We start from the raw sequence: 25,850 nt of genomic DNA, 5'->3' as shown, positions 1-25,850 counted from the left end.
AGGCATTTCTTTTAATTTCGGTTTCGTTTTTAACATTTTCATTTCGGTGCACCTCTACTTGTTAATAATAAAATAGGCCTACAGTGTACATATAATGTCAGATAGAAAAGCTAGTTTGTGTGTAGACCAGGTAAACTACTTGTTACTTCCTCATGACCCCTCAAGCGTAAATCAGAAAGGTTTTGTGTATACAACAGAAACACCATGGAAATGGTGTGGCTTTTCCCACTAATATCTCTGCAATGCTTCTCAGTCATATCCAGATAAAAGGTTAGTAAAACAGAGAATACTTTTATTGTAGTTTCAATCAGGTTGCATTTTTTTAAATGAAAACAATGGCACACATTCCTTCTTGCTGAGACAGAAAAAGAAAACCTTTAACATTTCCGCTTTAGGTAAAAAAAAAACATATATACTTAGAGCGATGACATATTAGTGACTGCTATGCACGGCAGAGAAAATTGTCACCTACTTTGTCTGCCACGGCCCTTAGGACCCATTCACACCACATCCAGATCATCTCCAGACTAGACCAGATTGTTTCCGGACCCAAAATGTTCACACCAGCGCAGTCCGTTCCAGACCAGCCCAGAAAAATACTGCATGTATCATCTGGAATGCACCGGAACTGTTGGCAGGTTCACACCATTTTCTGGACCAGATCTGGTCCAGAAAATGGTGTGAACCTGCCCTTAGTCAATATTAGTAAAAAGAAAAAGAACACTTAAAAACAACTTCAACCTTAAATAGTTGCTGCATATATAAAAACATGTCATTATGCTTTGGATGGTTGCTAATGACAAAAGCACAATTACCCTTTATATTAGACAAAGGATTCACAGTAGGAACATTTTTATAACTACAATTCAATCACGAAAGGAAGGACGATTGTGCACTATGCATTCACAGATTCAAATCAGAAGATTCAGCACAATAACTGGAGCCCTTTTAAATGAACCCGAACAGTGCAAAATCTGTAATGTGGTTTTTCTCTTTTGGCTGATCTGTCTGCCGATTATCAAGCTGCAGCCTTAACAAATGTTTTAGCACTGTGGTAGTTTCCAAGCTGTCAGTAAAAACAACCTTCACAGCCTCAGAAGTTGTACAATCATTTCCAGGTAAACTGATGCCATTATATGCAACATGGTTGCAAACAATATTACCTCAGACAACAAAGGGACACTACACAGTCACTTAGGACATGTTTGCTAAAAGAATACAAATATTGTTTGCCTTTGAAATACAGATATATGCTTTTAATATCTCAGAGGGCATTAAAGTGGACCAAATATTAAAATTCACTCTTCACATAAATCATTATCAAATCATATTATTACGCCATATTATACCATGGAATAAAGTACCATTTCAGTGCATCCTAGCAGATGTTGCGACAGCCCGGGCTGCGTGCATTGTATTGCACACTGCCAGGGCTGTCACTGTTTACAACTTTGTTTTTTTAACTTTATTGGTATGTGCACACTCCATTCTGGTCCCCACACAGCAGTCTGGTGTCCTTCGGTGCCATCCAATGCACTGTGAAAAAAGGCAGCATTTTTCACAGCACTCCACCCATGACACCCGCATTGTGGGGTGAACAGGGGACATAGAAAACAATGTTTATCCATGTCCTAGCAGTGACCTGCATTGATGCGGTGTGATAAAAACACAGGTCACCACTGTATGTGTGAACAGGCCCATACAGAAACACTGCACATTGGGGCACAATCATGTGACATCTAACCTAGGCAGCTTGCACCACATGATCTCGATCATGAGTATTGATGTGAGTGTTTTACATCTAGAAAAATCTTACTCATCTTTAAATAGACAGACCCTGTTGGGTACGCTTGCAGTGAAATAAGAACAAAGAAGAAATATGACCACCCTACGTACATAAGGAGTTGATTCTGAGCGCAGCTGAACACACCTTTTTGCTCTCCATCTGGCTGCCCAGGAGCAAAGAGAAGTCCAGATAAAAGACATTCAGGAGAAGCTAGGATTTCAACAGTGGTCCAATTGCAAGGAAATCTCTAAACTGGCTCACTGGCTTTGGTAAAACAGCTCTCAAAAACACACAGGCCTCCCTCTCTGGGTACCAGAAGCAACTCAAAGTATAGACGTACAAATGGGTGCCAAACCGCAACGTTTGAGTCCAAAGTGCCTTTATTCATCGTAATACTGTCACATTAAACCATCAAACGCGTTTCGCAATTAAAGGTACTCTTTCATTTTGCCGTTTGCCAATCATCTGTAGATCTATACTTTCAGGAGCACAAAGAAGAAGCCATGTGTAAGCTCATGAGAGAAGCTTACACAGGGTTAAGAACCCTCTCCTTGCCTATATGTGATAGCACTGGGTGTCTGAGCCAATCATCAATTGAGCTTTAGTAAACTGACCATATTCACATACATTAATACATATTAAACAAAAGCTAATATATTTACGAAAACATTGAAATACGTTTCTAACAGAGCTGTATACAACTGAAGAACATGGAAAACTATAAATTGTCTTTAAGGAAACATACATTTTATTAGTCACTCCACAACATACAGGTCGGCTTGGTGTCACGTCTGTTTGCAGGGAGCAGTATACTGCTCATTTATTAATAACACACTGCCTATCCAATACGCTATTGACAACGACATTTGTATTCTGAATTAGTGAGCACAATTGCAGCTAAAGCATACAAACAAATTAAAGCGTGAATACAAGTCTCTAGGTACCACTGCTGTGGAATCACATTATTGCACCCAAGATCATCTACTCGGGAATAATTCAATCTATTACGCCTATTCCTCTCACTATATGGAGAAAACATATCGATAATGTTAGGTGTAAAAAAAAAGCAAAGACATGTTTCTTATTATTACAGGTTAACTGTAGTAGGAAGAAGAAATAGCAGCTTCTTACTACTGTTAACTCCAATAGAAAACTGGAAATCCAATATAAAAGCAAGCAGCCAAACAGATACCCAATATATACAGAAGAGAGAGATATTTGTTCAGATTATTTCACGTTATTAAATGTTCTGTGGGATTCTGTTATATAAGCCACCACAAAATTCCAAAGAACAAGACAATGAAACCAAGGATAGAAAAAAGTAGAATATCTCCTCTTATCATAAAAACAATGCAACTATTAAAAAAAAACAGATGCTGCATGTATGAGAGTGTCTTTTGGAAGGTATGTGTTGACAATACTAAACAATGAATAGAGAATCTGGTAGCCAGGGGTAACCCTGACTACTATCGATGCACCGACACCAAGTACAGTACTCGGTACAAGTACAAGTACAGATACTTTTCCAGCTCCAAGATTAGAGACAAACTTAAAAGTTAGGAGGCAGCTGTCATTTGTAAGGAGCACACGGAGCTCCCGGGATTTGTACATCTCTGTTTTAATGTACGATTTTGTTTTTATAAATATAAATAAAAGGGATGCACCGATACCAGTTTTGCAAGTACAAGTACTGATACTTGCCCAAGTACTCACAGAAACAAGTACTGATACATTTTTATTTAGTATCATGTGACAGTTTTTCTAAAACAATACAGACTAATTATTTAGTCTAGTGATTTAGAGCACCAGAGCCAAGCCCCAGCTGCAACCACTGCCACCCTGGTAGTTCTCATGAAAATGCCAAGTATCGGCATTGGTACTCGAAAAGTATCGGTGCATCCCGACTACTTTTCCTTACAGTGCAAACGTGGCCAGGCTGTGGACTCTCAGATATTTACATATTATTAACAAGAAGTAAATTACCTTTTAAACAAGCCTTTATTCAGCTCTGTGGCTGCAGTCATTGGGCAGTCCCACTACACACTGCTCCAATCAACAGCATTGGACAGTGCCACTGCTCCAATCAACAGCATTGGACAGTGCCACTGCTCCAATCAACAGCATTGGACAGTGCCACTGCTCCAATCAACAGCATTGGACAGTGTCACTGCTCCAATCAACAGCATTGGACAGTGCCACTGCACACTGCTCCAATCAACAGCATTGGACAGTGCCACTGCACACTGCTCCAATCAACAGTATTGGACAGTCCCACTGCACACTGCTCCAATCAACAGCATTGGACAGTCCCACTGCTCCAATCAACAGCATTTGACAGTCCCACTGCACACTGCTCCAAATTAACAGCATTGGCCAGTCCCACTGCACACTGCTCCAATCAACAGCACTGCTCAGAAAGCGCTAGAGTGTTGCTGATTGGAGCAGTGTGTCGGGGGTGTGACAGACCTATGGCGTGTCAGAGCGGTGGTCACACTCTCCAAGGGGCTGCCATCCGCACAGGATTTCTTCATCCTTGCTGCAGCACTAAGAAAGAACTAAATAAGCAGTCTATTTAGTACTGTACTGGGGGTTCAACCGGCCATTTAAAAAAATTACGTGTTTTATGATCATCATGTTCACTTTTTTAATTAAAGATTTCCTTTAAATACATATAATTATGTATTCAGGTTTTGTTTTTTTTTTTTAGGGCACCAGCATTTCACAACCGCTTCACCAATACCATTTACAGAAGAGGTTGCTTAACATTGTTAGAAATGGAAAAGTATGACTCACATCTTATATGTACAACACAAATTCTATATGTAGGACACATCAATTAACTATTACTCGGAAGTCAGAGGGCTACAGATCATATTCACTTCTTAACACATGTAGGCAGTGTTAATACTCCTACTATTGTATCTGCATTATGAAGCTCACCACTGTGTGTCACCAGTTACTTCAATAAAAGATACAACACATTTCAAAACGTATGCTTCTGCTTCCAGTGGCCTTTCAGCACAGCAACCTAGACATAATGAATGGTAACTGCACAATTCAACTTCTTTAAATAGGTTGAGGAGGGGTTAGACTTTAGTTAGAGATGAAATATAGTTTCTCTGTACGGGAAATAAAATAAATAGGAGGACTCACTGCATAAGGATGTAATGTATTAGTTCATACACTGCTGATACATCAGGCAATGCCGTGCAAAGAATATTCACCTGAGTTTTTGGCCCTCAGAACTAAATTGCTTTAATAAAAAAAATAAAAAGGAGAGATTTAAAAACCTGCCCCGCTGCTAGACCAGTCCCCTCAGCCTTTTCTCCCCCAGGCTCCAGTGGTCTTAATAATCTGTAACATGATCACGTCTATTGACTTGCATTAAATGTGAGGACAACGAGGGACATTCCCCAGGCAGAAAGGAGTGGAAGAGAGGTGAGCTGTCAACGTCCTGGGACAGAATCAGGCGAGTATACATTTTTCATTTAGAGACCCTAGACCAAAACGAGCCCCACTGCAAAGGTTAATGTTTTACCTGTCCAGAGTTCTTCTTTAAAAGGATCTCTGAATGGCCTCTCTATAGCCAGAACCAGCTCGTCTGCCCTCTCCGCTGTCTGTTCCCTCCAGTGAGCACTGACAGTCACCGCTCTCTGCAAGGAGAAGCCGTGGCTCTCGGTATATGGAGCTGGCATGTGACAACTGCAGTGTCCCCCACAGGTTTTACGTATTAGGAAGAGTATACTTCAAGTTCCCAATTCTTCTCCTTAAGGCCTGGTTCACACCTGGGCGTTTTACAGCGCTGATCGACGTGCTATAAAAACACCCAGCAAGTGAAATCCCATACTTTGCTATGGGCATAGTTCCCACCTGGGCGTATTTCAGCGCGTTCCTACGCGCTGAAAAACGCCCTATGCCCTAAGAAGAACAGGAGCTTCTTTGGGACGTTTTTCCGCACGTTTCCATTGGTATTCCCGAGTGTGGATCGGGGTTAACAAAGCGGTAACCCTGAGCCACACTCGTACAGGTCTTACCTTGTCCGCGATCCCCGCTGCCGACTTCCGGGTTCCGTCCCTTGCGAGCGGCCGCTTCGCAGGGGGGCAGAGCCGGCGGGAAATTTGAAAGTGAAAAAAGAAAATTTGAAAATAGAAAAAATAAGGAAAACCCCCCCTCCCCCCCAAAAAAATCATACCGCCAGTGAAACACGCGTTTCACTGAACGGAAAAACGTGCTAAAAAACCGCGAAAAAAAATGAGCCTTAATAATATGTTTCGAGCGCACCAAATCCAGATGCGGTATACCATACTTTGGTATGATAAGTAACCCCATAATGTCTGGTTGTTCACCGAGTTGGAAAAACGACTGCTGTGATTTAAGGTGACCTCTCAAGTACACCTCATTTGCATAGGTAACATGCAAATTCCTTGGTATCTTGTACTCATTGCTTTCCTTAGTGAAGACAACCCTAAACCCTCACTAATACTTCACTGGCTGCTCCTCAGCTTGTCTCCAGTCAGCAGACTGATGTTAGTGTCATTTAACAATGTAGGTGATGGATATTTAGTTGGACATTTGCATTTTATATTAAAGATGCTCACACTCGAGAAATAGCATAATGCAAGAATTAATATAGGAAGGAAGGTTCTCTTCACCTAGGTAAAAAGAAATGTATTGCTAGAACAAATATACAGACTATGTCAATTTTTACAATCCACTGCATTCATTGTTATACAATACCGCTCTATAGATGGGGATAAACAGGATATCAGATCTACCGGAGTTATCTATAAAATTGACTGACAGGCACGTAAACATGTGTACCGTGAAACACAGATAGAATTCTGTAAAACATTTGTCTAGTATCAATGTGGTGGTAATAAAAATGATAGCTACTTGTATACACTTCTCAGTCAACATTACTTCCTATATATCACTTTCCTATTACATCCTGTGCAAAGCTGTGTATAGAGATCATGGTGCCCTAGGCGCAGTGAAGACATTCTTCTGTGCAGGCAACACCCCTTATTACAAATTACGTTAATTGGTTGTTAATGTGAAAATGAAACTTGTACAAAGAGAAACATGTAAGCCGCCATTGCTGCACTCCTTAACCACTTCCAGTGGGTTCACATAAATGTACGTCCTCCACTGGAAGTGGTTATACCAAGAACACGGCTGCTGCTGTGATAGCTGTTTAAATACAAGCAACCCGGCGTCTGTGCAGGTGCCAGATCGCTAGTACGGTGTGGCACCGTGTCCCCCTCCGCGGCTATCGGTGACACCGTCGGCTTTCCAGGCTCCGCTGTCCCTCGTGTGAGCCCGGGACCGGTGTGGAGGGTCTTACCTGGCAGATCGGAGGAGCGACCATCGGCCTTTAGCCGCGATTTCTCCTCCGATCACTGGACACCGAAGTGATGTGCATTACGTCACTTCCGGTGTCACTGGACACATTCTCTGCTTCATCAGCCTCTTTGGGGTCCTTAGGTGAAATTAGGGGTCTGACAGACCCCTGATGTCTCCATAAAGAGGACCTGTCACATTATATTTGCTATTACATAAGGGGGCTTGTCAGCCCCCTATGCAATAGCAATAAACTTAAGTGCAAGAAAAAAAATAAAATTTAACATTAAAAGTAACATAATAAAAATAAATTTTAAAGTCCCCCGCCCCCCACACAAAGCAAGCACCCAACGGATGCACCTACTTGCAAAAACAAAAATTGCACCACACGTTACATATTGTCACGAGCGTTGGAGTGAGAGCAATAATTCTCAACCCATCAATCACTGGTAACACTAAACTGATGAGCGGTAAAAGCGTTTAAAGCGTCGCCTATGGGAAATTTTGGTTATTGTAGGTTTTTGCGGTTTCTCGGATGCACGCAATTTTAAGGCTCGACATGTTTGGTATCTATTTACCCGGCGTGACCCTGTCTCTTATATTTTACCAAAAATTGGGTGTTATATTCTGTTTCTGTGCACTAAATGTCCTTTTAGTGTATTTTATCCTTGTAAATACTGTATAAATACTTGTTTGATAAACATTTGCACCTGAAGGTCTGCTCCATATACACTGACCAAAGTTTGAAGCTGACCAGGCTCTGGCTTTGTCAGGAATGCCCATGTACAAATACCAGAATAGGTCCACAATTAAATCCCTAGTATTGGTTGAGCAAATGATGTGGACGTTTTAGTCAATCTTTTAAATACTGGAAACACTTTTCTTCTGGCTAGGTTATGTATTATTTATTACAGGTATTTATAAAGCGCCATCAATTAAAGCAGTGTTTACATACTATTCATTCACATCAGACCCAGTCCTCAAGGAGCTTACAATCTAAAGGTTCCTATCTCACGCACACACATACATAGAGGGCCAATTTAGACAGGAGCCAATTATCCTGCCAGCAGGGGATCTGCAATGCCATGGACTTGAATAGCAGTGCAATGCTCCCTCCAGCCCCAGAATGCAGGAAGGCTTCCACTATGTAAGCCCTCAGGGGCAGGGCCCTCCTTACCATCTTGTCTTGAATTGTATTGCGATTGTAATGTCTTCCTTATATTGTAAAGCGCTGCGCAAACTGTTGGCGCTATATAAATCCTGTATAATAATAATATGCGATCCAGTGCGTTCCGGCCACTAACCAAGCCAGAACGCACTGGGGATGGTGTGAAACGGCCCTTAAGGCTGTCGTGGAACAAGGCATGGCTATTTTCTTACAGAGCTATCAACTGTGCCAATATCTAAGCAGATACAGCAGCAGCAGGGCTTTCACTGCAGTAGAGCGTTTCACCCTATCAAAGTAATCACCTATTCAATAGCTCTACTGGCAGCATCAAAGGTATTTAGAAAATAGTCCAGAGGGTATCTAGAGGTGCCTAGTCCAGGTCTTACTGTGATGGGCAGTCTTCAAAGATTTCATAGTTTGACCATAGCTCTCCTTTAAAACCCATCTCCTGGTAAAAAACAAAACAAAAAACACAACTTTGCAGTAGGGTTACCGTCCACACTGGAAGGGTTAACTGCTAATTTTTTTTTCTAGAGGACCTCTCTAAATGTTTTTCAATTACTTGATTGCTGCTCCCACAAGCTCCAAGAGCCTATTTCCTCCTGCACTCCAGCAGTCAGAGGCCTGCTGACATCACATACGATGAAGGGCCCATAGACCTGCATCACAGGCAAGTATGCTGAAGTATAGTCCACAAATAGAGAAAAAGGCGAGAGAACACTGCTGGGGGAACGGGGTCAGTTACGTAAAAGACCTCTTCAATATACCTCTAGACAGTTAACCCTTGTAGCGTAGAGGAGGCCCTACCACAAGGGTAGTTTTCCTTTCCCCAGAGATAGGCCTGAATTAGGGTTCCATGTGTTTTCCATGTACCTAGGCAAAGCCTAGACAGTGTCTTTAACACACACACACACTTAATATCGAGTACCCCATTGAATTTTATATCCCAGAACCATGCAACGTACAAAGGCCGATTACGCATGAAACAATCTGGCCATAAGTATTTACAGGCTCGATAAAAAGGGTCATGCTTGAGGTTGTAAATATTTGAAATGTAAATAGCAATGTTGCATAACCATGTCATTTTGCTATTAAATCTTAGGCAGCCATTTCCACAGGAAATACAAATGCCAAGCCAGTGAACGTTGTATTATTTTACTGTGGTTATGTGGTTTGCCAAGATAAGTGGCACTACATGGCTGGCTCGTTATACAAAAAAAAAAGAAAAAGAAAGAATTCCCCAAGTGCAGAAGTATAAACACAAGACCACGAGTATGCAAGCCAAAGAACAGAACACAAACAGAAAATACTCAAAATGAAAAATAATGCATCTCCAACATCCTGTGTTCATAAGAGTGTCATATACCGGGAACCAAAATATCAGACCATCTGTTCAAAAGCAGCTGCCTATTTCCAGAAAATTCAGACTGCAAACATACACAAGGGAGAAAAAAAAACATCCTTTAAAAGAAAAAAAAACCATGGAAAAACGATAGACGCACCATTCATGTTTTACTGACTATTTCATACTTCCGTACCACAGATCAGGATTAAATCACTAGTAAATCTCCATCTCTGGATAAGAGACGGGGGGTTATTGCAAGCTACAGCCAAAGCAGAGTCCAAGCCAGTTGTGCGATGAAGAAAAAACTGCATTATATGCAATTGCTAGGATCATTATTATTATTACATAGTATTAACCAACAGTTTGCGCAGCGCTTTACAATATAAGGAAAACATTACAATCACAATACAATTCAAGACAAGATGGTAAGGAGGGCCCTGCCCGTGAGGGCTTGCAATCTAGAAGGGGAGGGGGAAGTGATACATGAGGAGGTAGCTGTGTGGGGATGAATTGTTTGAGAATGTGATGGTTCAGTGGTTAGGATGAGGTAGGATAGGCTTCTCCAGGCACAAAACGTTCATTGAAATATTTCCCTCAACCGCCACAAAGTATATAAATTCTTATATTATTATACAGGATTTATGTAGCGCCAACAGTTTGTGCAGCGCTTTACAATATAAGGAAGACATTACAATCACAATACAATTCAAGACAAGATGGTAAGGAGGGCCCTGCCCATGAGGGCTTGCAATCTAAAGCTCAGCTTTATGTTCACCAAATTCCTTCGCAAAGCCAGATATTAGCATATAAAATTAGCGGTGACATCATTACTGTGTTGCGCATAGCCTGTTAGTTAACAGAGCTGTAGGAGAAACCCAGCAGGCCCTGCCAACAGAAAACTACAGGAGGGGTGGATACAAGACCAGTCACCCTGCACAATGAGACAGAGCAGCAGTGACCGGTCTTTATTACAGGAAGCTCCTCCACAGAGGTTAAGCTTCACACTGGATAACTGAACAGTAATGCCTCTTGTATTCAGACAATATTTGCTTATCCCGATGTTCAACTTGAAATATTTCAATGTTGAAGTTCTGAGTCCGTCCTAAAGATAAAGTGCAACTCCAACCAAAGTTATTTTTTTTGGTTTTGGATAGCATTTGCATCTCCCAGTTAGGAAGACTCACCTTCACTTCCTGCCCTGACTACCATTGTCTTCACAGCAGAAGGTAAGAGATAATCAAAGGTTTAACAGTGATCCATGGAATAATAGTAAAGATACAATCTTGTACTGGTGATACCATATTTTGGTGGAGATAGAGCAAAGGGAAAGCCTATCCTTGTCAGCTATCAAGGTTTCCTCTCACTTCCTGTTATGTGTGCTCTAGGACAGGAAGTTAGGGAAATCTACCCAGTGGGGACAGACAGTAGTTAAAAGCTGCCAATGGTTCTCACCCTACTTGCTGGATCTTTTTTGCTGCCTGTGATATCAGTGGAACTCTTTCACTCATCCCCATAAGACACAAAACTGAGGATTTCCATCCAGAAAGCATTCTCCATATATCCCTATTGAGAACATGCTAGGGTGACACTAAAGAAAGCTTTTCATAACTTCCCAGGTAGAGCACAGAAGTGAGCAAGAGAAAACACAAAAATACTACTTTTTTTTTTCTATACACTTAACAAATTTACAATAAAAACTGGTATTCCGGCCTAAACAGAACACGCATTGTATATCGATACAGGTGGGACCAAACAATAAATGCATTCTTATGTAGGGGACACTGATGGACCAGAATATATAAAACGACATCATACCACAGGTGGGCTATTGGTGGAATCTATAGTTAATATAACATTTTTACGCCTGGTCCTGCCAGTCTAAATACCCCGTGATCCCCAGATCATCAGCTCAAGCTCAAATTAAAGCAGAACTCCAGCCAAACATAAGATAATTAATAGCCCAATAGAAGATAAAATACAAATGCAAGCTTGCTGTAGTATTCAGCTTCATTTCAGATATTCTCCCACAATACTTTTTTCCCCCACTAGATGTCAGTCTGATGGCCAGCTTCATTCAACCCACTTCCTCTGAGCCCAGGACATCCTGGAACACCCCCTACCCCCGCACTGTGACTGGACAGTGAAAGAAGCAGCAGCACAGATGAGCTCATCTCTATCTCACTTTGCTTCCTCCTATCAGCATGCTTCTTGTCAGCACAAAGATTGAAAGGCTTCTTTTACTACTGCTTTATCTCACAATTCAGCTCAGCCATAGAGACTGCAAGAAGCTGGTTTCCGGTCAAATTCAGGTAATTAAAACTATGTGCATACAAAACATACATTTATTAAGGATTGCAGAGCTGCATTGATTTGTGGTGTTTATATCTGCCTAGAGTTCTGCTTTAATACAAGTGAAATTATATGTGAGGATACACAGAGAAACGCACCAGAGAGTACCGTCCAAATGTTTTTATTGAGGATATACACACACACACACACACTATATTGCCAAAAGTATTGGGACACCCCTCCAAATCATGACTGACTGCATTGTGCCAAGTGTAAAGTTTGGTGTAGGGGGGATTATGATGTGGGGTTGATTTTCCGGGGTTGGGCTCGGCCCCTTCGTTCCAGTGAAGGGAACTCTTAAGGCATCAGCATACCAAGACAGTTTGGACAATTTCATGCTCCCAACTTTGTGGGAACAGTTTGGGGATGCCCCTTAGTGTTCCAACCGGACTGTGCACAAAGCAAGGTCCATAAAGACATGGATGAGCGAGTTTGGGGTGGAGGAACTTGACCTGCCTGCACAGAGTCCTGACCTCAACCCGATAGAACACATTTGGGATGAATTAGAGCGGAGACTGTGAGTCAGGCCTTCTCATCCAACATCAGTACCTGACCTCATAAATGCGCTACTGGAGGAATGGTCAAACATTTCCATAGACGCACTCCTAAACCTTGTGGACGCCTTCCTAGAAGAGTTGAAGCTGTTATAGCGGCAAAGGGCAGGCCAACTCAATATTGAACCCTACGGACTAAGACTGGGATGCCATTAAAGTTCATGTGCGTGTAAAGGCAGGCGTCCTAATACTTTTGGCAATATAGTGTATGTATATATATTTCATGCAAACCAAGTACTTTTTGCACTTTTAATGTAATATTTTCTAGGGCAGACGAAGATGGATTCTTCAATCCCCAAGACTCGTTACTGTATGAGACCCCTAAATAAAATAATTCCTGGACTTTATACTATCTGGCAGGTTCCTAATTGCACCATTAGTAATCCAAGACATAAACCAACCTACGGCCGTTAACCATCAGAGAGCTGCCAAAGGCCCCTTTCACATGGACTGATCAGGAGAGGATGTGAGCAATTACCGGACCCCATGTCTGTCTATGGGGAATAGGATGTAAAAGGACATGTGTGTGTTTACATCAGATCATCCCTGATCTGGCACGATCCAGTCCGGCGAAACAGATCTCTGATCCGTCTTTTTTGCCAGAACCGGCCGAAGGTGGGGGTAAACAAGTGTAAAGGGACGCCCAAGGGAAATTCCTTCCTCTACTAAACATACTATTCGAACTAACACTTTTATTAGAATAAACAATCCAGAGCATGGATTTTAAGAAGCAATGCAAGTCCTTAAGCTGGCCATATGCAATAGGAATTTCTAGAGAAATCCAGTGATTCCCCCCATCCATGCTGAACACTGCAGATGGAGGAATCTCCGCTGCTGGCTATTTTTTTTAGCAGTGGCTTCTGCTGAATACCTGAACGGCGCCTGCATCTGATAAAATAAAGTCAACGTTTGGCCAAGAATTTTCAGACCGACTCCTTCAAAAAAAAGTCAATTAAAAAATCGATTTTCAGTTGATTCAGCAGCAAATCGGCCGAAAATTGGAGCAGTGTATGGCCAACTTTGGACAGTGGAAATATAATAAAGATGTGAGAAAATGTGTGAACCCTTAAAAGAGAAGTATGGGTTAACCTTTTTATCCCACAGTTCTCTTTAGGGTCACGGGAGGACTAACCTCCTCCCGTGACCCCAAGCTCAGTATATAGCAGGCTATTGCTTGTTATATACTGAGAGCGCTGCAGCTGGGATAGATCCCGACTAAACTGTCTAGATCCACCCAGCTGGCTGATTGACAGTGGGCTCTGCCTATTTAGAGACAGAGCCAGCTGTGCCCGCCCCCTCCCTGTCTGTTCCTCAAGTCAGCTGGAGGATCAGAGAGTGGAGGGGGGGGGGGATCCCTGCGGGGAGCGGTCACCGCTCTCTGCAGGGAGATGATCGGGAAGTGAGCGAGTGACGATATGTGTTCTACAGAGTCGATGAGTGACAGTTTCATTGTCACACTTCGGCTCTAAATATGAGGTTGAGTGGAGATCACTCACCTCATAGTTCTCCTTTAATCATTTTCTTTGTTTCTCCTTGAATACATCAAATGGACTGACGTTCATCTTTTTATTTTATAGACACTACTATTGGAACAATATTTTATGGACAGAAATTTTAAAAAATGGTGTATGCACTTTTGGAAAAACGATCACTTCATACCAGCACCAAAACTCCATTCAAAATTTGAAGTATGGTGGTAGAGAGGGAGAAGAGAGAGGGAGAGAAGAGGGGGAGAAGAGAGAGGGAGAGAAGAGGGGGAGAAGAAAGAGGGAGAGAAGAGGGGGAGAAGAGAGAGGGAGAGATATATATATCAATGGGAAGAGTTTTGTATACAGCTAAGGACCAACCACATGTCTAACCACTGAGAAGATTTCATCAGCATCTATAAAAAGTGTTCCAAGGATACAAAGGGTAAAAAAAGTTCTACCATTAAGTAGATGTAAGGTCTGCATAATATTTTGTGATCTGATTCAGTATAACGAGGCAATGCAGCATGTGTTTGGTAAAAATAATGCTTTTATTTATTATGGCTTAGATAAAGAGTTCATCACAGTTTAGAAAATATTCTCGCTGAAATGCTGAAAATGACAGATAGTTCACAACCTTTTCCTCGCAACAACTGCACTTCTCTAAAGACTCATATGTTAAGAAATTCCTGTCAAGCTATTGCAAAACACTTGTACACAAAAGTCTACACATTAAACTGACAATGTTAATGTAAGTGTATGCCAGGGCTGGACAATTCCCAGGAGCCAGGTTCTCTCCAGTTGTTGCCAATGGAGCGGCCTCCTAAATAAAAATATCCTGCTGGCTCCTGGATTGGACAGAATGGCTCCTGAATTCCAGATAAATGTATCCACCCCTGGTGTATGCCCAGCCAAAACGTATTTCCTTAGTTCTGGAGCCGCTGCTCTCCAACGCTCTATTAGAAAGATCCACACTTATTTCCTGTCCTGCTGACATTGTACCAGATAGGAAGGGGAAACCTCCAGCAGCAACACAGACAGGACTGACATTTATTCTCTTCAGTAGGGTAGAGTAAGGGCCCATTCACACCATGTCCGGATCATCTCTAGCCCAGACCAGATTGTTTCCAGACCCAAAATGCATCCTAATGTAACCCTGTGCTATTTCTGGCCTCTGTTCACACCAGCGCAGTCTGTTCCAGAGCAGACCAGAAAAATACTGCGTGTCCTATTTTGTCTGGTCTGGAATGCAGTGGAACGCATACAAAATGCATACGAACGCACCTGTAAAGACTATTTTAAGCAAAAAATAATTTCAATGCGGCAAAAAAGCAATGCACTGCGTTCCAGAAAATGGTGTGAACCTGCCCTAAAGCCAGCCTTACACTGTAAGAAATGTGGCCGATTCAAAGGGATTGCCCAAAATTCTAATAGTGTGTGGGTCGGCCAGCACCACCCACCTCCACAAAACTTCAATTAAAACAAAGGGGCCAGGCAAAATTTGTTGGTCAAATAGCAACTGCAGCCAATCAGCTGCAGTTAGTGTTCCGGTAGTCATGGTCGCTGGCTGTCCGAGTACAATAGCCGGCAGGGGAGATTCCTCCATAAACACTGTTTACGAGGGGATTTTCTCTTGTTCATTCCGTTGTGTGGCCAACTTAAAGTAGTATTACACTCAATACTAAAACCAGATCAAACTTGTATACATTTCCCGGAAAAGTATTTCTTTAAGCTTTTTGCCTAAACACTTACAGTCATTGGGGGGAATTTATCAAAATTGGAGCAGACAAAACCTGGAGCAGTTGCCCATAGCAACCAATCAGCTTCTCTCTTCAGTTTGTTCAGCTAATTATTGAAAATAAAAGATAGAAGCTGATTAGTTGCCATGTACAGCTGCTCCAGATTCTGCCTGCTCCAGTTTTCATAAAAAGCCCTCACTAGGTTTCTAAATAGATGGCTCCAACTTTCTCAGCTCAACTTCTCTGAACTTCCTGTCCAGTACAAGATTACAACGGACAGCACAGTCTCCAGCACCTGTCCATTTACTAGTTTGGCGGAAGGGACGAGGGGCTGGCAGGAAGTAGGAGAATGACTTGCCCTGCTGTGTCTGCTTGTATAGACAAATACCAATTAGCAGCACACACAAGGGTAGGGTGGCTCCATAGCACCCTGCAAGGGAAAGGAGCCACCTTAAAACATGATATTGGGCCAGGGCTCAGGAAACCAGTGGATTCTGCAGGAAACAAACATTTAAACTTCAAGGAGCAGCATCCATTGTAAGTGATTTCATGACCACTTCAAGCCTAAAAACCTGTCAGAAATACAAATCTGTCTGTGTCCTTGTTGAAGATATTCCCTCCTGTTCACTTCCTGTCTGGTGAAAAGCATTGTTAAGCATAATAGTAAATAAGGGTAAATAAAAAACCTGGCAGGAATTCTAATCCTTCCCCCCTCTATCCAAAACTAGAAAAAAAAATCGACCTTCACTTTAAAGGATAAGTATTAAAAGTTAGTACTGCGCCCATGTCAATACAATCAAAAATAAATAAGAACCTTTGTTAAACAGGCAAACATATTATTAATGCCCGGGGTAGCATGAGGACCTGACATTCCCCAATTCATGCACCAAGTCAGTACATACCAAGCCGGCCACCCCTGAACAGGCCTGCTATATCCACTTCACAGAGGAAACCTTTAATATTGACATTACTGATGCAGGGGAGGAGGGAGCAGATGTGCGATAAGACTTTCCAAACCAAATGTCATTTTCGGACCTTTAGATTTTGTTTGCTCTGTACACAGAGGAAAACAACTAAACCATCACATTCTCAAACAATTCATCCCCACACAGCTACCGCCTCACCCATCACTGGCCCCTCCCTTTTAGATTGTAAGCCCTCAGGGGCAGGGCCCTCCTTACTATCTTGTCTTGAATTGTATTGTGATTGTAATGTCTTCCTTATATTGTAAAGCGCTGCGCAAACTGTTGGCGCTATGTAAATATCATCAGCCCTGATAACACTTCAGCGTTTAGTAGGGTGAAGTTCACAGTTCCAAAATCCTACGCTTTATAATAGTGTCTGTAGCCCAATGTATGAGTGCTCAGATGTCTGTAGCCCAATGTCTGACAGTCAAAAAGGTACATGTGCTACTTCTGAAGCAGAATGGGTTGTTTTGACCCATAGACTTCAATGGGAGAGCCTGAAAATATCTGAAAATGAGCATTTTCTGAATAAAAACAATCATTTCCTTCTCCAAGTAACTAGCTTTCTATTGGTAAAAACAAAAATACTCAGGGCCTGCTCACACATTGTCCGGGCCAGAAAGTTTTTTTCTCCGCACCTGAAATGCATCCCAATGTATTCCTATGGTATTTCTGGGCTCTGCTCACACCAGTGCAGCCCGTTCAGGTGTGGAGGAAACAAATTGCTGCATGGACCATTTTCCCTGATTGCACTGCACTGGAACAGAGGGCATTCCTGTACCTCGCGTTCCAGTGCAGGCGATCCCACTGAGGGCGGGGGGGCGTGTCTGCGGTGCCATTGACATGAATGGCACTGACACGCCCCCTCCCGCCCCAGGACACTGCCCGGCTTGGTCCATGCGATCCAGTGGGTTCCGGGCTCGAAAGGCAACGCAACGCACTGGTTATGGTGTGCCTGGGCCCTTACTACTGAGGAAAGCCAAACAAAATAAGAATCTGCCACGTAGATGTCCTTGGTATTCAGCAGTTATTTCCCATATTTATCTGGTTTCTATACAAACACTCTTATAATACAAGCAGCAGCAGCAAAGTTAAACAGTGTGCTTACATTTCACATACACAATATGACAATGACTTGTGACGTGCCCTTTCACATGCAAAACACTCCGGCAGCCTATACACTGTACAAAGGAAATGGAGTATTACATCCAAACACTGAACTCATTCTCTGAACTTCAGAAGCATGCATAACCTAATGACAAAATGGACAATATTATAGAGATTATTGGATGAGGTTCATACATCTGTGTAAAAGAAATACATTAAACAGAAAAAAATAATAATAATTATATATATTGTAATATTAAAGTAAACAAAATATTGTATTGCTCCAAAGTGCTGTGTTTATCTTTCTCGTTGGAAAAGGTGAAATATTTATTTGCAACCGACATGGAACAGCCCAAAGTAAAGCCGAGTTCACATGGTTTGGTTTGAATATTCAGACAAAATTCAGAAAAATCATTTGTGCGAGCATTCAATGATGACAACTAGTTTTGTTCAAAAACCCTTTAAAGTTTCATCCAGACCTGCTACTTGAATGGAATCCCAGATGTATTACTCAGGTTTCTTTTATTGCTTAGAGAAATCAATGAAAGAATAATGCAAAGTTTATTTCAATAAAGGAACTGTTAATGTATTTCTTTTACACAGATTTGTCTACCACCCCTCTCTGCCAGTCCCTCCACTGGCTCAGTGTCTACCACCCCTCTCTGCCAGTCCCTCCACTGGCTCAGTGTCTACCACCCCTCTCTGCCAGTCCCTCCACTGGCTCAGCGTCTACCACCCCTCTCTGCCAGTCCCCCCACTGGCTCAGTGTCTACCACACACACACAAATCTGTTTATAAATCCAATTCTGCATACAATACACTATAGAGAAACCTTTGTTTGTATTGTTCTTACATAATCCTTTAAACAAATCTTTATGACTGTGAATGTTCTAATTCCAGATGAAACTTATCACATCTGCATTACAAGTAATATGATTTTTCATGACTTAGGACCACATTAATGATACCATATGGCAACACACTGGACATAACTTGCGCGCTGGCATGCTTTTCAATGCGTTGCTATAACACATAGCAGTGCTTGGGTTTGTTCTTTTTTATGTTCTATGTAAATTCTATGCACTGTGCTTCATTTGATCACCAGCTGCCATAAAATAATGCCTGCACCGCAGGACGTTGGTGTGGAGAGACCCTGTACAAAGTGAGGCTTTGTACCCTCTATACATCTGGCCTGTACATCTTCCCATTGGAGCTGGTGTACCTGCCCTAGCAGGAAAAACTTTCCAACCGGGGCTATTGACTTCTCTCCTCAATCGCTTTGTCCCCATTAACTGTTTTCTAACTGAAGGAAAGTGAAGGAAAGTTCTAAAACGAAAAGTTTTCTAATAAAATTCTACAGGTGTATGGTCAGCTGACGTCATGTACATAAACCTGAAAACAAACAAAAAGGTAAAAAAGGCTATTCTACTGGTCCCTACATTGGAAGTGATGGCTGGTAACCCAGAGCAACCAATCAGAAATCAGCTTTCACCAAGTTCCAAGCAATAGAAAAGCTGCCTGACAGCTGACCACGCCCCCTCTGTACTGTGCTAATAAGCAAGATGTGCCCGGGAACAGTGAAAACATCCCAGGACTCCGGCAATGACAGAGTTAAGCCGTGCTCAGCCCGGGACTCCACGCTCGTGTTTCCTCATGATAAGGGATTTCCAAACTCTTTCACAACCTCCCTCCAGACTTCCGCATACGGCCACGGAGCCAACCCAGCCCGAAGGGGGTCCCTAGACCGGGGTGTACAGGAAGACACAACGTGGGGTCCCCGAAATCACCCCACGATCATACTTTGCTGACAGCTCCTCCAATGTCACAATCACAAGAAGTCACATTACCGAGCAGCTGAGGACGGGTCATTCCCCGGGATTGCTGTGCCACATATGATCGGCGTATGAGAGCCTCAGACGTAATCTGTCTCCGGCTTAGGGAACCTAGGAATCCACCCCCGCTATCTCTCCATAGCAACAGTAGCTACACCGGGGCCACCCCCTGCCTGACGCAAGCAGCCAGAATATGGGAGTCAGCCAGGAGGCCACAAATGTCAGCAGTCAAAACAAGTTCCCTCCCCCTCTGCACAATGATTAACCCTTATCTACTCCATTCACCACAGTGTCAGCACACTGAATGACGTCTACGGGAAGCCCACATCCACTCATTTCTCATGTTTACTCTAGACAGGTTTCCTAACCCTTTCGTTGCCGGGCCCTGCTCTCCACTCCTCTATACGGGGATCCTAACCCTTTCCCTGCCGGGCCCTGCTCTCCACTCCTCTATACAGGGTTCCTAACCCTTTCCCTGCCGGGCCCTGTGCTCCACACCTCTATACTGGGTTCCTAACCCTTTCCCTGCTGGGCCCTGCGCTCCACTCCTCTAGACAGGGTTCCTAACCCTTTTCCCTGTGCTCAAATCCTCTATACAGGGTTCCTATTGATCAGACCCGTGTTAAGTGAAGGAACAGTGTGGGGGTAGCCCCGCTGAAAGGGTTATATTTTTACAATTCCTGGAGTCCTCTTTAACCCATTGATTACTCCCATTAGCCTAAACTGGTCGATTTATGAACTCTTTTTTTCTTTCAGGTTTTTTTTCTTTATTATATCTTGTTTTTTGTTTTGTTTTTTATATCAATGTTTATTTCAATTATTATAGATTACAGAAGTGGACAACAGTCAGTAAAACTTGTAAGTACAGTGTTGTAGCAAGAAAGCCATATAAAAATACCTATGTGTACACAAGTTCTTGTCAAGTAAAAAAAAAAAACACACAATTAAAAGAAGAACGCTGGGCATTTTAAAAATTAACCCTTGCAGTGGGGCTACCCCCGCAGTGCAAAGGTTAAGTGCTCATTTTGGTCTGGGGACTAAAATAAAGCGGATATGTTCACCTAATGCTCAGTCCCACCAGGCTGGGACCACTGACCATTATCGTCTAATACAGGTTCACAGAATTGCATTGGACGTGAGGATGCAGAGGGACATTCCCCAGCCAGAGTGAAGGGGAGGGAGATGAGCACTCACCATTGCGAGATTGAGGACCAGGTGTGTGTATCTTCTTTATTCTGGCCCCTTGACCAAAAGGAGCACTTAACCCTTGCAATGAAGGGGAACCCCGCTGCAAGGATTAGTTTTTAAAATGACCAGAATTTTTCTTTAAACAATAACACAACAAAAACAAAACAAGGTGTTGCCTTCCTATACTCCTCGGCTCCACCTAGTGGCCAAAATACAGTATAACATCACATTACATTCAGCCTGAAAATAAAATATACCAAGAACTTTCGTTTTTGCCTTCGTTCACACAGAATGAACGTTCACAAAAATCTGCAAGGCAAATGGCTCTGTGAATTCTTTATAAATAGAGACCTTAGTGTTTTCAGTATGTGCAGTAAAGGAGTGTGGATGGTATGGCGTTAGGCAATAGGTGCAGGAGAAGAGTGTGGATGGATTGACAATGGCCAGTATGTGCAGGAAAGGAGTGTGGATGGTTTGGCAATGGTCAGTATGTGCAGGAGAAGACTATGTCAGCCAGCACTATAAACAGAACAGTGTAGACAGTATGATGGCAGACAGTATGTGCAAAAGAGAAGTGCAGAGGGTATGACAATGGGCAGCATGTGCAAGAAAGGAGTGCCAGAGGGAATGACAGCAGGTAGTATATTCAGTAGAAGAGTATCTGTGGATATAAAGGCAGGCATTATGTGCAGGAGATGAGTGTAGAAGATATTAGGATTGGCAGTATGTGCAGTAGAGGAGTACAGAGGGTATAAGGGTAGACAATTTAAATAATTATTGGAAGATAATACCAAAATAGCACAGCTTGTACCAGATAAACACATTAATAGGTAAATTGCAATAGTGAAAAACGGCTCTGGAGCAACTGGTTAAAATATAAGCCTCAAAAGCCTCAATATAAAATGCAAAGCTAATAAGAACTACATGTAATGTAAAAACAGTCATTTTATAGCACTGCTGATTATTGTCCAAAATCAGGGACATTTCCAGGAAAAATATCTTTCCAAACTTGGGTCTTTCTCTGGAAATCAGAAAACATATATAAAAATGTTTTTTTCCCAGAGGGGTTGATATGATGATAAAAGCAGATGAGAATGGGCCAGACTGTAGAACTTCATCAGAAACAAACCAACAGGCTTTTCAGTTGAAAATGACCAGGGATCACTGTGGCAACAATAACGGAGATCAGCAAATATGGATTCAAAGAGGAACTCCAAGAAGTTGTAATCTACAGCACCCTTAGATGCTAATGCAATGTGCAATTTGCACTTACCTTCAGTGGCGTCACAAGAGGGGTGCAGCCCACACCGGGTGACACCATCAGAAAGGGTGACACCAAAATAACAGTAATTTTGGTGTCACCCCGTTAAAAGTCGGGCACTTTTTTATGGCCTGAAAGCCTGACAGCAGCAGGAGATGGGGTGGGGGTGACACGACACTTGGTGGCATGCCTGATCATGCTGGGTCAATATCCCCTCCTCTCTTTGCTGGCATCCATTACCAAGATGGCCACCTGCAGTGAAGAACTCTATGAAAGCCGTATACCTGCTGTTGCACGCAGCTGCTGGCCTTGGCGCATCTTGAACTGCAATAGTTGGCTACATAGAAGTCTATAAAGACAATTACTGCAATTCCAGCAATGTGCCAGTAAACAAAATTTTAAAAGGTAAGCAGCGGCGGCAACAGGGTAGGTGTCAACCGATGATGATATTGCACATGTGCAATGACGTCCGTGGTGTGACGACATCACGCATACTTCATGTTTTCAAGTGTTCCTTTTAGATACTTATTTTCCAATAAGTTGCCGATGTGCATCTCTTGATCACAAATTCTGTTATGACTGCAGATCTCTATTAAAGTGACATTAAGGGATCCTTTTTTTCCCCCCTCCCCCTAATGTTAATGTAAGCACTTCCCTTACATGATGTCTCTTAATTTGATGATCTTCTTTCCTGTAGTTTTCAGCCTTCTCTCCAGTACTGCGGCGGGTGTCCGATCCAGCGCTGACTCCTCTGTCCTTGCTGGCACTTCCTGTCCCACGGTGTCTGCATGCGGGTCCATATACTTACGTTGTGTCTCTTGCCCGAAAATCCAAACTGTGCATGCGCCCGCCCCAAGCGTTTTTTTTTTTTACTTTTTGCATATATCTACAGAGGCTTTAATTATACTTTAATGTTGCTGTGGTATAATGCTCAGCACACGGATGTATTTGATCAGGTCTGCTCTTGCTTTCCTTTGGAAGCATTCCCAGTTCACCTTGTGAACAGGAATCCATTACATCACAATTTCTAAAACTGTTTATATATCATCAAATAACTATTTGATCATGATTGCTGCAGCAACATCTTTGCCATACAGAAATCAGATATTTATGGAGCTAATAAAGTACTTTTAGGTCCCCCAGCTGATCATGTGAGGCAGCCTTCTTTTGTATCCATAAACAATCGCAATACTACACCTGGCAGGAGAGTGCATAAAGCACAACTCAAGCAAATAAAAATACAAAATAATTAGCCCAATAAAAGAGCAAATAAAAAAGCATCTTTTGCTGCAATACTTCCCTTCATTTTGGAGCTGCCCCTCACACTTTTCTACCACCGAATGTCCTCAGTCTTCAGGTTTACAACCAGCATATTTTAATCCACTATCTCCGAGCCCAAGGCCGTCAGGGACCCACCCCTGCCTGTGACCAAAAAGTGAAGGAGAAGCAGCACAGTGATCAATTCATCTCTCTGTCACTCTGCTTTGTTTTCCTATCCGCATGGTTCTCGTCAACACATGAATGGATTAGTTCCATTTCGCTGCTTCTGTATTTCCCACTCTGAGCTCTACTGTAAAGAGACTGCATTGAGGCTGATACCAAGTCAAATACATGTACTCACTATTAAAATACAATTTAATGATGTATTATTGGTTACAGAGCTACAGTAATGTGTCTATTATACCTGCTTAGAGATCAGCCTTAAAAACTTAGAATTGATTCAACCATAGCAGAGTAACAGAGCATATCAAATATCCACTGAACCATTTATAACTCATTTGTACTTGGGCTGGCACCACTAAGGAAATGCTGTTAGGAGGTACAAAATTGTCTTGGTGGACCCTGGCAGCAACTGTCTGTCAACTTAATTGCATGCCAATTCACACTCATGCTGTGAGGTAACATGCATGTTACTGCACATTACTGCAATTCACATACATGCAGAGTTGTGGTGGTCTGCAGCTACACACATTAGTCCTGTTCTACTTTGGCTTTGCTGTTTTGCCTTAAAAGCCTATTCAAAAACGAATGGGTTGACTTACCACAGCTTGTGTGCAATAAAGGTAATGCAAGGTCAATATGTAAATGGGACCTAAAACACAGCATGAAGATGTCAGGAAGAAGTGACAATGGTCTAATTAGCATTTTGAGGTTAGAAAAAACAAACGCATCGGATCGTATTAAAAAAACATCGCACTGCAACTGCGCAGACGCACACAGTACTGATGCAGTTCTGGTGTGAACTAACCCTAATGGATACTAGGCATCACTGATTGGATGAGAGGCGGATTGTGACATCACTTCATCCAAATAGAATGCCTTGTATTCATTGATAAAAAACACTAGGTGTTCCTTTTAATGCAACTGTGCTGAGCATGTGACTCCCAGTGTTTTCAGAGCAGCCACTCAGCACAGTGCAGTACAGGACCCAGAAGATACTAGCCAGCACTGTAGCAACTTCAACAGTGCCTTCAACAGTGCTTTACAGGATCCCCCTGGGCCCATCAGGTATGATTTATGTACACTGGGACAAGCTGGACCAATGCAAGTATGCAAAATAATGCATACCTGGAGTTGAGCTTTAAAGCGATATTAAACCCTCCTTTTTTCATATATATATATTTGCTTTAGGGATGTCCACCTATGCCTGAGGCTGTTGTTTTTCTTTAAAATCGTTTAATTCCTCGTTTTAAAGTCCCCACAGCGTTCCCCCAGCCCCCTTTATGGGTGCCACCATTGTTCTATTGGAGGCACCCGTGTGCGCTCGTGCCCGCAGAGGCTGTGTGCGTCCATAGCCACTGCCCTATACAAAACACAAAAATTCCCCAGCCTCAGCCTGCAACCAAACAAGTAGCCCTGTCAACAGTATGCGTTAAAATCAGAGGTTTTAGTTGCACAAACTTTTGGCCAAAAATATGTAGAAGCCACACTGCCGCGCCAAGGCACCTCTGCAAAGTGTGGTCCTAACTCTATGTATCCGAGTCTCCAAGTGTGGGCATATTAATGAAGTTGATAAATTACATGCAGGTGTACCTGGAGGTAGCCAACTCCTCCTAATAGGGTGCAGGGATGCACTGGAGGCCCAGCAACCAAAAATGCACGCTGGGACCCCAGTGCGTCCCCCTAACCCAAAATAGTCAAACTAGAAAAAATGGTACATGCATGAATCTATAACCGGCCTTTATAGCAGGGCGCACATTGGGAAGGCTTACAACAATACAAAACACAAATAGCCACTCCCCTTCTCTCTTTGATCGATGGCAGAAGGAACCTATGGCTCCGCTGCCATCAGTATCCTCCTCCTGCAACCAGGAAGTATGGGGAACAGAGGATCACTTCAGGACCAGCAGCGGGTGTCACTGACAGGTAAGTGTGTGGGGGAGAAAAAGGTTCTGGGCAGTTTTTACCGGAATGCAGAGAATGCCCGGACCTTAATACTACTTTAAAGAAAACTTGGACTGGAAGTGATAGATTTACTTCATGCATAAACTTACACATAGGTGTATAACCTTACCTGCCAACAGAACTGTTAAAAAAAAAACTACAAAAATGTGCATAGCATGTGTGGTTTCTAGAATAATTAATGACAGCAGTAAATTCCTCACAGAAAACAAACAATATTTTTTTTTTTCATAAAACTGCTCACATGTGACTGAACAAATTATGACAGCACTGAGGCTTCTAGCATAACAACAACAGATCAACAACAGCTGTTTGTGGATTCTTCTTGGACCTTCCTCCACTTGCACC

At 42.6% G+C, this 25,850-nt stretch overlaps 1 protein-coding gene across 1 annotated transcript in view; it reads right to left on the bottom strand.

Annotated features, from left to right (window-relative positions):
• HIVEP1 (human immunodeficiency virus type I enhancer binding protein 1) overlaps positions 1-19,841 on the bottom strand; it is a 111,702-nt gene extending 91,861 nt beyond the window's left edge. The window contains exon 1 of the mRNA XM_018570736.1: positions 19,667-19,841. Coding sequence (XP_018426238.1) covers positions 19,667-19,688 — 22 coding nt within the window. The 5' untranslated portion in view covers positions 19,689-19,841. The remainder of the gene's footprint in view (positions 1-19,666) is intronic.
• Positions 19,842-25,850: the final 6,009 nt, after the last annotated feature.

The sequence above is a fragment of the Nanorana parkeri genome, unplaced genomic scaffold (assembly GCF_000935625.1).
Source record: "Nanorana parkeri isolate BGI_ZX_2015 unplaced genomic scaffold, ASM93562v1 scaffold1588, whole genome shotgun sequence".
Lineage (NCBI taxonomy): Eukaryota > Metazoa > Chordata > Amphibia > Anura > Dicroglossidae > Nanorana > Nanorana parkeri.
Note: the sequence above shows the minus strand (reverse complement) of the source record. Positions and strands in the feature narration are given on the sequence as shown.